Below are 12,814 nucleotides of genomic sequence, written 5' to 3'. Positions count from 1 at the left end.
CGTTAGGAAGGGCATCCAGCTGTAGAAACTCTGCCAGATCAGATTGGAGTCTGGTGCAGGCTTCTGGCTTGCTAGTCCTCAGTCAAATCGTCCAACCCATGCTAGCATGGAAAGTGGACGTTAAACAATGATGATGATGATATACATACACACTATACATATATATGTACATACATACACACACACATATATATATATATATATACATACATACACACTATACATATATACATACATACACTATATATATATATATATATATATACACACATACATACACACTATACATATATACATACATACACACTATACATATATACATACATACACTATATATATATATACACACATACATACACACTATACACATATATATATATATATACATACAGATATACATACATATACACTATACATATATATACACACACATACATACACACTATACACATATATATACACACACATACTTACTATATATATAATATACACACACACACACCCTCACCCATGCCAGCATGGAAGGTGGGTGCACATTTTTTATGTTTTTTTTTCTTGTGACACAATCACTAGAGCGTCGTGTCCTCAATCCATTCATTTGATGTCCATTTTTCCCGAGCTAGCATGGGTTTGGACCAAGATTTATTATTCGAGGCAGGATTTTATAAATAGAAGCTCTTCCTGTAACCAATTTGTTTTTCAAGTATGGGATTCTGTATACCTCAAGTGACCACGGAATGCCAACAGCAGCAAGAATGGAATATATAAACAATGACAAACATTCATGTGTACATACATACATACAAATATGATGGGGTTCCTGCAGTTTCCATCTACCAAATTCACTCACATGGCAGGTTTATAGTAAAAGACACTAACATCTAAGGTGCTGAACCTTATTTGTGTCTATAACAATATATACATGTCTCTTTTATGTGTTGTGACTTAGTGGTTCAATAAATAGAGATTGATAAAATAAGTGCCAAATTGAAATAAGTTCTGAATTAAAAGCCTTGGTTTGCAACCCAATGCCTGAAACCAGTAAAAGAATAAAACAATGTTGTCAGGGACATGATTTCAAAACATTTTAGCTGGGGTTTTAACTCAAAACAATCTTCAGAGAATATTTGCACAAACACAATTACATCATATATCATGTATTGAAAGTAAGACAGCTTTGAAAGCTGAACTGCTTAGGAAAATGTTTCCAAACAAAATGACACCTTTCAGGATTTCGAAGATAAACTGCACATGAACACAAAATCTGATCAGCTGAGAAAATAAGCAAATGAATAGATTGACAATTTATATGGCACCTCCAGAAATATTAAAAAGCAATCACATGTTATCCTTTTCATTACCAACCAGGCTGAAACTGGCTCTGGCTACAAATGTCTTGTTTTCTTAAGTTTTGAATTAAAATCTTCCACCAAAACTTAGTCGCAATTTATGTTCCTAACACTAACTTAATGATAACCATGTTATTTTACTAAATTCTTTGTTATATTTAAAGTAACTGAAAGAAACACAGAGCATCTCAAAATAAATACAGTAACGAAAGGGTTAACAAACTAACAAAATATAATCAAAAAGGCTGTAGGAGACTGAAATGTATGAAACTTTGAGAGAGATAAAGTAGTAATAAGAAAACTGAAGCTGGAAGCAAACAAAATAAGAAATAATTCAAATCACAAAAGACTGAAGCAAGATTTATCCAACTTTGAAAATATAAGGATATATTTCAATCTTCTATTATATCAAAGTGCTAAGGACAGATTTCTCTGATGTAAACAATTTGTCACACTAACCAAGGATGGTGAGAGTGTAATAGAAAGAGAGAAATAAAAAAGATTCAGATGAATGCAGTATGGCACATAGAAACACTATTGGGTCACAGACATAGATGACATCTACTTAAACTGGGTAGCATCCAGTCAGCTAGTTAATATAACAGTATTTGATGTCAATAACCAGATTTATCAACTGATGAACAACAAAAATAAAGAAGTGTATGAGTATATATAAACCAAGGGAATGAAAACATCTCACTCATGAGTTTCATGGTCAGACGCCCCTCCTAATGCCAACCATTTTACAAAGTGTACTGGGTTCCTTTTTTTCTTTTTCAAGGCACCATCACTAAGGAGGTGTCATGTCCTCAATATATTCATTTAAGAGAGACAGTACAAGGAAGAAATTGAACAAGAGCAAAGACAATATGATTTGAAATTATAAAAGTTCCCATAATAAACATTACACAAATGAATTAATCCCCAAAATTAACATTACACTCTACAGGTTTTACAAATTAGGTTCTTTTGTGAACCTTTTAGTGAAGGGTCATTTCAGAAAAAAGTGGCCTCTGAAATAGAAACTAAATATGTTTTCATTTTATTCCATAGTTAATGTCTCTACTTAACTCCCCTGACATTTTAAAAATAATTTATTTACAACTGACTTGATGGGGAGAACGGGATGTACCATGGCCTTCACAAACCATCCAAAGTAATGAGATTGCTGCAAAATAATCTTCTGGAAAGTTGAAAGCTGATGATTGCAGCAAAAATATGTACTACGAAGGAATTCCAGAGGGCTTATGTTGTAGAGAGAAAGGATGGAGCATAGCAGTCAGTGAGGTACCTTGAGAGTTTAGACATGAGTTTAGAGTGGCAAAAGAAAGAGAGCTGAATGATTCAGAGAGTGCCTGAGTGAAGGTGGCACAAAACCAGAAAGTTGCAAGGACCAGAGACCACTGTAGTAGTAAAAGAGAAAGCGAAAAGAGGAAACAGTACATCTGTGGACTGTACTATCAGCCTCACTTCACTGAAATATTGTTGTTGTTGAGGGCTGAGGTATTTTCTGGTTTCAAAGAATAAGACCTGTCTTTGTAATGCAGTTTCAGTCATGTTGAGGATGCGTGCTGACCAGGAGATATCCAAAGTAATGATGAGACCCAGCATCTATAACAACCTTCAAGGCTCTAGTTACATGCTGTTTAATGTTTGGAGAGGAGGCACAATAAGGGTTTGTTTTTTTCTTGATATGCACAGTGATTGTACCTTTGTGCTACTGAAGGAAACAAAATTGGCACAACCCCCATTGGTTGATGTTTATAAGGTCTCTGTTCATGGAGTACATACACAATGCTGCAAAATATAGTGACACACGGATGATGTTTGGGTAAAGGAGGAATGAAGGGTGGTATCATCCACAAAAAAGTGAGTTTGTTAGAGATAACAGCAAGCAGTCATTGATCTATAGGAGGAAGAATATTAGAAACAAAATCAAACTCCAGGGAACAGAAATCTACCAATCCAAAAGAGAAACAATTAGAGCATGTATACCAAGAGATTTACATGCTAAGCCAAGTCAGAAGCTTTGCTGATATAGAAAGCAACAACAGTTTTCACCAAATTTCACAAGGCCCATTGACAAGAGATATAAGAAAGTATGTCTCCAGTAGTTCTGGCATCATGAAATCTGTACTGGGTCACTAAAGCTAGAGGTAAAGGAGAATGACTGTGAATGACTGATGCCATACTGTTGAGAATACTGGAAATGAGAGTGGTAGGATAATGCTTGGCAGGAGTTGCCATTCTAGGGAATGGAACACAGTGTAGCTTGCATCCAAAGGTATTCTACAATCAATGGTATCAGACAATGTTAATGGCATTCTTCAGATACTTTATTTGAAATATTCACAAACTGAATAAAAGGAAGAACCAACTCTATAAAGTCCAGAGCTCAAGTGGAAATTTTTCAGAGAACTCATTAAATAAACAATCAAGAATAAACGTATGCCATCATAAAGATTTGAACCCCAGTTTATTACAAAATTATAGAGAAATATATTGTGCACATCACACTTGTCTAATACAATCACATTAATACACTCATGAAAAACATTAACTCACCTCAAACAATGTTCATTAATTCTCAGATCTTATAACAAGACAATAAACATTTAAACAAAAAAAAAAAGTAATATTTTTCTGTTAAGAGGGTCATTCTTTAACGTTGCTACTGCTATAAACAGTACAGGTTATCTATTAGGTGAAATAAATGTAATTTGTCTTGAAAATAGTTAAGTGGAAATAAGTTTGAAACTAGATATAAGACAAATATGTCTGAAGTAATGGCTTTTATTAAAATAGAAACAGGAATAATATTCTACGGATATTTCTCTTGCATCTACGAAAGGTTATTGTTTAACCACAGGCCAGCTAAATCTGACTTGTTCCAGCTGTGACCATGCTGGCATTTTTTCAAGACTAGCAGAATGTTTAGGACAACATTATATAATGAGTCTTCCACTCTTTAAAGGTATGATTTGAATGAGTTTTGGCTGCTATCTTTAGCAGGTCAATCAACCACATAAGATTCACTCACTCATACATCTGTGAGAAGTATTTCTGCAATGTAGAAGAATTTTCCTAAATACAGTAGCATTATCAGACAACCAGCCAACACAGGAAAGTATTTTTTCAATGCAGTTACATTACTGTTGAATGTTCCATCACATTCCAATGCCTGTTTCTATTTCCTTTCCCTATTTACTATTGTCTAGCCACTGTAGGCCCTCTGCCTCCACTGTCTGTCCACAAACAGGTAATCTTATACATAGAATCCCTTTAGTGCTAAATAATAGTTTTCTAAAATACCTTCTAGCCACATTATACTCCAGCTTCAGCATTAATTAGGCAGCCTCAGTAACAACACATTTCGTATTTCCAGTAATACATAAAGCCTTAGTAAATGACTGCATTTGCTCCACTTCTCATATACTCTTTTCCTATACTGAAAATACTCATATCTGTTTATTGGCAGCTCCTACCACTGACTATACTTTTCAGGCCTACTGATTTATGTTAACTCTTTTTAGATTTACTTACAAGTTTTTTAATAGATGTAGTAAAGAATCAGAACACTAGAATCTGTTGACACTAGGCTCTAAATTCCATTTAAATGCTTCAGTGACAAAGACAAAGAATTTAGAATGAAACATAACACCCTCTCTGAATATAGTACTTAAATCCTGATCTTAATTTCAATTCACAGCTCTAGCCGTGCCCTGTAAAATATACTACCCATTGCCATCCATCACTCCCTCTCTCCACTTTTCTCTCACTGTCTTATTCCCACCTCTCCTTCCTTGTATGACTCCCTCTGGATTCTCATTACCCTCACCTATTTTCTCTTTCATGTTTCTTTTCCCTCACACCTTTCGTCTGTATTAACACTTAGGACATGGGATAGACTTGGACTCACCTACAGAACCCACCTCATTACCTTTACAACTGTCCTTCCTTTTTTACCCCAACCACTGACACTAATTCCTTCTATTTCCATATTCCCTATCCTAAGTGTCTACCTCAAGTTACTTTCTTCATTACCACCCTCCTGCAACTGTGTTCTTTTCATTACCTTGCCTAAGATCGTCACACACACTCCCCTCTCTCCTGTTCTCCTTCAGTTTTGCAAAATGTAAGGTGACCCCGCTACAGCTGGTGCCACAAAAAGAAAAAGCACCAAGTACACTCTGTAGATCAAACTGCACATACATATATTCAAGGTTCTGGCATACTTGATTATTCTTTGCAGCCTTGAAACATGGTCTCAAGTTGCTCTTCGTTATTTGGAGGGTTTCACAACTGGGGTTTAAGAATATTGCATGTTTACTCCATTGACTGAGGACGGAATACTAAATATGTTACTTTTTTTATCATCTTTGCTGGTTTAGTCCAACAGTTGTCAGATGTATTCCTCTCATGCTATCCTTAATTTGTTTCCATTGAAAACATATCAATGAATCATGCAAGTAAGCTCTATAGTGACAGTTTCGATAGAGTGGAGCTATTCCTGATGCAAGTTAACCAAGGGAGCAACATAAAATCCAAAGCATTTGCCAAAATGAAATTACACATTCACCATTGTCAGACTAGCTATATTGCTTAACAAACTACTCAATTAACACCTAATTCTCTTTCACATATGAATATAAATATGTTTAATTATTATTACTATTTTCTACCTCTAAAGCTTTACCTTTTTGCCCTGTTCACTGTCAGTTAACATATTTTCGACAATCTTGTAATTAAAATCCATTAATACATTAATTAAAATCCATTAGTACTACCACAGGTACATTGATCTCAAGTTTGTAAATACTACAATTATCATTTTCATGAAAGAAAAATTCAATAGTCAACTAGATTTTAAATGTTTTTATTGTAGTTTTATTTTTAATTTACTATTTTACATTCAGTTTTTCATGGTAGCATGGATTGGATGCTGCTAAATACTTTTATATTGTTAAAGAAATTTTTACAATGAATGCCCTTCAACTTCTAACCAAGCAGACTTGGTCTGAAGCAAAAGGGAATGTTTAATTGAGCCATCCCAAAGTTCAAAACATTTTGGTGTTAATGGATTTCCTTAAACAATGGAACAATCATTAAATCTAATTTGCTGACCATTAAGCCATTAGCAGTATAAATTACATAATGTTATGTAACAGGTCGTGAGTTCGAAAACCGGTGGCGTGTTGTCCTTGAACAAGGCACTTTATTTCACGTTGCTCCAGTCCACTCAGCTGCTAAAAATGAGTAGTACCTGTAATTCAATGGGGCCAGCCTTGTCACATTTTGTGTTGGGCTGAATCTCATCGAGAACTATGTTATGCGTGTCTATGGAGTGCTCAGCCGCTTGCACGTTAATTTCACGAGCAGGCTGTTCCTGTGATCGGATCAACTGGAACCCTCGTCGTCGTAAACCGACGGAGTAACAGCAGGGATATTCTTCTCGTCAAAACGTTGACGTTATGCAGTAGCATATAAACATCAATCTCAGAATAAAAGAGAGCGCTATATATTAACTGTTATAATGCACACTGCAGAAACTGACATGTTTCGGATCTTTAACCAATCATCTGCACACAAAATAAATACAAAAAAAAAATGAATACTTTATAACTTTTGAAATAAACCTAATATAATAGATATCGAATCTTACCGGTTGTACCAGGGTCGAAAAAAAATATCAAAATAGTTTTTAAAAAAATTCTTTTTTATCTAATTCAATGTTTGTAATGTAAAGAAACAGAATGCTACAAGGCGATGCAATCAGATATATATTAAAAGTCATAAAATTTCCCAATAGTTTAGGAAATTTGATTGTCCAATATTACTTGTTTTTCCTCTTTATACTAAAAAAAAAAAAAGAGTTAGTAGCAAAACTGACGATCATTAAGCAAGAGTATGTGGATCACAAAAGCAAGTCTTCTAAAAATACAGGATGTGTCTTACTCAACGAAAAGTAATTTTCACAAAACGTGTAAATTCTAAATATCTACATAACATTAAATGCGTATAGACTGTAGTTTAGCGCATTAAATTCGCAGATACCATTGAAACAGCCTCTACATGCATCAGAAACGTATTTACAGATCCTTAATTAGTAGTGAGGGAAAAACTAGGTAAATCTTTCGTGAGACTTGGACCCCATGTGCAAACACATGGGACCCCCATGTGTGCACATACAAAATATTGAAAACACTTGAATAAGTGCTAAGAAAATTTTTAAGGAGAAAACATGGAACTGTTGATGTCTTATTCGCGTTGTACATCCAAAAAAAGACGAAATTTGTTGCTAATGAGTTCAGCAAACTAACACTTAATAGTGGAAAGGGATCAACGGAGATCTCAGCAGAAAACCAAATTTGGTTCAATACAAGATTGTGTAACTCTCTAAAAATGCTGCAAGTGATGATATTTCATCATGCATTCTTCTATCCCAATAATAGAATTTACACGCTACGATAATTAGAATGACAAACCAAAAAAACAATTGTATGAGTTAAGCGAAAAAAATTGTCGAATATTTATTGCAAAGACGCAAGTGAAATTGCTCTTCAAAAAATATTTCAAGCACACGGTGACATGTTAGACAACCGGTAAAGCATGATTAAAATATGACTTAATGAACGATATTGAAAGAGAAACACAATTGATCAATACAAAATAAAAGTAGGAAAAATATTTTCTAAAAAAGGAGTTTTCAGACATCTCCAGGTCGTTATTATCGACAGGAGCAACAGGCAAAAGACATGAAATGAAATTCCAATTCGGCGCTGGATAACATTCAATCGAGTCTTAGAATATTTCTATAAATTTGAAATTTTAACTTTTATTGGTGGGGAATCGGGAGATTTTTCGGGATTCTCATTACATGGAAATCAAACGTTCAGTACACTACAGAATTTGCAACACAGTAACTATTACACATCTTCCCCTCCTATTACTGGCACTAATGACACACTTGTCCTTTCATAGATCGATTTTCAAATTTAAGATACGTTAACGAAAAACAAAAGACAATTAACAATCACTATAATTTTAAATATCCTTATGAATTCAAACTAGTTTGACAAAATAAAGAGAATAGTTATAGAAACTTCATGCCAACTCTGAATCATGACAGCAGCATAACTTTACACAGGGGTAAGGAGGTTCACAACGGTAATGATTGTTATTTCTTTTAAGAAAACGACAACTTACCAAAATCCTTTTGAAAAGTGCATATTCTTTAGGTGGGAGAGGGTTATTTGTTGGCATAATGGTGATCCCCTGCTTGATTAAGCACGGGAGTTGTTGAAAGGTATTTTACTTTACAGCCCCTACACCTCGTGGTGAAATTTTCAATATGGCGTGAGTACCGATTCCTAACTTCTCGTTCACACGAGGATTTCTACAAGTTTTTTTTTTAAGAAAGAGTAAATTATTGTTTTAGATAACAGCTTCAAATTATTTAAAATTAACAAATAATATATTAATCTATTTTTCCAGTATTAAAATAAAAGTTTTGTTCGACGATCACCGCGAGTACGTAAACAAGCATGGAGGAAAGGTAAATCATCTGGCTTTGTATTTTTTAACCAGACTACTGCAACGTACCCCAAAATAATCGAAAAAAAACTAAATTTCTTCGAATTCAGTTTGTTTTTGTTTGTACTGTTGTTTAAATTTGTATTTCTTTGTTACATATGATATTCACAGAATGAACACAGAATTACCTACTGGTCACGAGCTAGAAGGCAGCTCGTCAGCTGGCCGTTATAATGAAACAACAAAAACGATATTAACTAACACAGAAAATCAAACTGGTGATGTTAAGACAACGACAACAGTGACTACGTCTAGTCCTTCTACTGCTCCGTCTTCCAAAATAATCGAAAAACAAGCACAAAAGCGGATCTTCAAGATTATTGTGATTGGCGATTCTAATGTTGGCAAAACATGCCTCACATATAGATTCTGTAGTGGTAAATTCCCAGACAAGACAGAAGCTACAATTGGTGTTGATTTTCGTGAAAAGATGATTTTAGTGGAAGGAGAACAAATCAAGGTAAGCTTTTTTTTTTATTTTTGACGATTTAAATTTTTTTTTCAAACTGTTTGCACACAAATGATGTACTCACATATATAATCATGTGCGCGCGCACACATACATACAATATATATATGTATACATTATATATATATATATATATATATATACACGTATACATATATATGTGTGTGTATATGTATACACACACACATACATATATATATAAACAAATAGCGTTACCCAAAGTACTACCGAGAACCCAAGAATTCTTTCCTAGAATTCTAACATTACATTCATAATGTTAGAATTCTTTTACGTTGCAAATAAATTTATTTCTTTTAAAATTTTCTAATCGGCTGCAATTTCTCTAAATTTAAGTATCCGAATTAAAGGTTATATGGAAGCAACGGCAGATAACGAAAATGATGTATATTTCTCCTGATTACCATTCTATATTAATCGAACCATGCACTTGGTTTAAAGTTGACAAGCGACAGTGTGGTGGGATGTAATCTATGAAATAAACAATGACAAGTTTTTCCTCCAAATAAGGTAGGAAGGGAGATTTGTAAACAAAAGCTGTGATAGAAAGGAGAAATTGATTTCGGTTTGTTCTATGATAACTGTGTATATTGGCAGCTTTATTTTCCATAAACGATATGAAATTAATGGGGTGTCACATTAGAAAAGAAATCAGTTGAATGTTCGAGTTCTCTACATGTTATTCATACATACAAGCATACGTGGGCACCCAAGTGTTGCAGTGGGGCCAGAGTCAGGCTGACATCAAAAACAAAAAAGAGTTCATATAGAGCAGATGCACACACGTAGCGATACACACACATACGCATATATAGATAACGTACGTGTACATGCATACAAACATTATATATGCGTATTTAATTCTGCCAAGGCCGACTTTGCCTTTTATCCTTTTGGGGTCGATGTAATTATCTGGCCCCCTCCCCCAAAATTTCAGGCCTTGTGTCTATAGCAACGTATTTTATATAAACAAGAGTTGCTAATTTGACTGTGTGGTTAAGAAGCTTGATTCCCAATCATGTAATCTTGGGTTCAGTCCCACTGAGCAACACTTTGGCCAAGTAAAAACATTGTTAGTAGATTTTGGTAGATGGAAACAAAACAAGCTGTCGTGTGCGTGTGTGCGCGTTGGTATTTACCCTTTTCTTTACATCATGTGATAAATGTTTTATGAGAAATTTAGTGGTTGATGTCATACACACTTATACTAGCGATGTTGTTCGCTTCCGGTCTTCCTTGGAAAACATGTTTTCCCATAGGGTAAAAATTATCTTGCTTGGAAACAGATGAGTGTTGCTGATAGGGAAGGCATCCAGCCATAGCAAATTTACCTCAACAAATTCTGTTTTAACCAATACTTGGAAAAGGGAACGTTGACTGATGATGATGAACAATACATACATGTAGGTCTGTATTTTATTTATTTATTTATTTATTTATTTATTTATGTGTTTCAGCCAAGTGGCTGCGGTCATGCTGGTGCACCACCGTGAGGATGTATATTTTATTTTCTTACTTGTTTCAGTCATTGGATTATGACCATGCTAGAACACTGCATTGAAGGGTCTAGTCGAACAAATTGATTCCAGTACTCTTTTAAGCCTGGTACTTATTCTATCAGTTTCTTTTGCTGAGCCACGAAATTACGGGAACAAACACAAAGAGACACACACATGCATATGTGACAGACTTCTGTTATAGCCTCGATCACCCCAAGGCTGTAAATAGAACACACTTTCCCAAGATGCCACACTGGGACTGAACTTGTTCACTTTTCTAAGCATGGGTTAAAACAATTTGTTGAAGCAAATTTTCTATAGCTGGATGCCCTTTTTGTCAGTAACACTCACCTGTTTCTATGCAAGGTAATATTTTCCCTATGGGAAAACATGTTTTGCAAGGAAGACTGGAAACAAACAACATTGCTTATATAACAGTGAATGACATCAATTGCTAAATTTCTCTTTACACATTTATTACATTATATTGAGACAAGGGTAAATATGATGTGCACACATACACTTGAGAAATTTTTTTAAAAACCTGATAGATAGACATGAAAATATATACTGTGTGTATAGATTCTGCAGAGTAATTGGTATTAGAAAGGGAATCAGGTCTTAGAAACCATGCCAAAAATAGAAAGTGCAAGATGAGATATGGTCTGTAACTTGTCTTTGAGAGTAATAACTCTAAATAGAAACTGACCAAAATAGTGACAACTCATTCTGCTCATGCCAGGATGGAAAGCAGTTGTTAAAAGATAATGATAGCTATACAGATAAATATTGTTGTCATTATCATTTTACATCTATGCTGGTATGGGTTAGGTTAGAAGACTATGACTCACATGTATTTTCTATTCTTAGCATGGTCAGAGAAAACTCAAATGATGTGAAGTAAAAGAGTTGGGTGATAGTAAAAGCAAATGATGGATGTCACGAATGAATGGCCTGGGGAAAAGGGAATAATGGCTGGCAAGTACAGAAATCTTTCATAACAGCATTTTAAGGTCACTTCTTTTCAGCATTGGTATGGTCATATTCATTGTTATCATCCCAAAAAGACTTCTCCCTAACAGCATCTTGATTTTCTCTAGCATACTGTCTTGTGATCCAGAACACTTCATGCTTTTGATCATATCGCAGAACATGTGCAAACCTCTTATTTCCTTTTTCTCTCTTAGTTAAGTTTACCTGATGCCTAGCTTCACTTTTAGATACTCTAAATTGTAACCTTACTTTCATTCTTTCAAAGCCTCTCACTTAGTTTTTATGGATCTATGTACAGTACTGTTCCACTACAACAGCCTTCCATTTGGTTGAGACCTTGTAACAGCCACAAATCTGGTCTGTTGTCCTCAGCAAGTTATCTTGTACAAACTCCTATTTTCCTTCTGTATGTTATAAGTCTCTATTTTCTCTCTTCTGTCATAAGTATCAACTACGACTTCTTTGGGATATTTACCCTTTGGCCAGCAGAAGGTAAAGATCCCTTCTTTGAATCTGCAACTAACCAAACATTCTCTCACCTTCATGTCTTTCTTCTTTAAATTATTTTTTGTCTCTGAATCCATCTAGTTCTCATTGCTAAGTCATTAATCACTTGTCTAATACTGAGTGGCATATTCTTCGCTAGGAAAAAACTTAGTATTTACAATTATCTTCTTATCTCATTTCCTGGTGTAAATAGTCTATCTGGCTTGTTTGTTTACATAAATGGTAACTGACTAGTTTCACAGAACTCTAGGATCCTTGATTCCCCACCCCCACTGCCATTCTTCATAACATACACATACTTTCCATGTGTATATATATCTGTGTGTGTATATATGTGTATATATATATATATATATATATATATATATATATATATATATATATAT

General features: G+C 34.5%; 2 protein-coding genes across 2 annotated transcripts in view; one reads left to right on the top strand and one right to left on the bottom strand.

Moving 5' to 3' along the window:
• LOC106872671 (N-alpha-acetyltransferase 15, NatA auxiliary subunit) overlaps nucleotides 1-8,695 on the bottom strand; it is a 34,167-nt gene extending 25,472 nt beyond the window's left edge. The window contains exon 1 of the mRNA XM_014919745.2: nucleotides 8,556-8,695. Within this exon, the coding sequence (XP_014775231.1) occupies nucleotides 8,556-8,612 (57 nt within the window). The 5' untranslated portion in view covers nucleotides 8,613-8,695. The remainder of the gene's footprint in view (nucleotides 1-8,555) is intronic.
• Nucleotides 8,576-12,814, top strand: part of LOC106872672 (putative Ras-related protein Rab-33) — a 7,917-nt gene continuing 3,678 nt past the window's right edge. The window contains exons 1-3 of the mRNA XM_014919746.2: nucleotides 8,576-8,705; nucleotides 8,844-8,904; nucleotides 9,054-9,402. Of these exons, the coding sequence (XP_014775232.1) occupies nucleotides 8,894-8,904; nucleotides 9,054-9,402 (360 nt within the window). The 5' untranslated portion in view covers nucleotides 8,576-8,705; nucleotides 8,844-8,893. The remainder of the gene's footprint in view (nucleotides 8,706-8,843; nucleotides 8,905-9,053; nucleotides 9,403-12,814) is intronic.

The sequence above is a fragment of the Octopus bimaculoides genome, chromosome 13 (genome assembly GCF_001194135.2).
Source record: "Octopus bimaculoides isolate UCB-OBI-ISO-001 chromosome 13, ASM119413v2, whole genome shotgun sequence".
NCBI classification, from domain to species: Eukaryota; Metazoa; Mollusca; class Cephalopoda; order Octopoda; family Octopodidae; genus Octopus; species Octopus bimaculoides.
The sequence above is the reverse complement of the archived record's forward strand: the minus strand, read 5'-3'. Positions and strand labels throughout refer to the sequence as shown.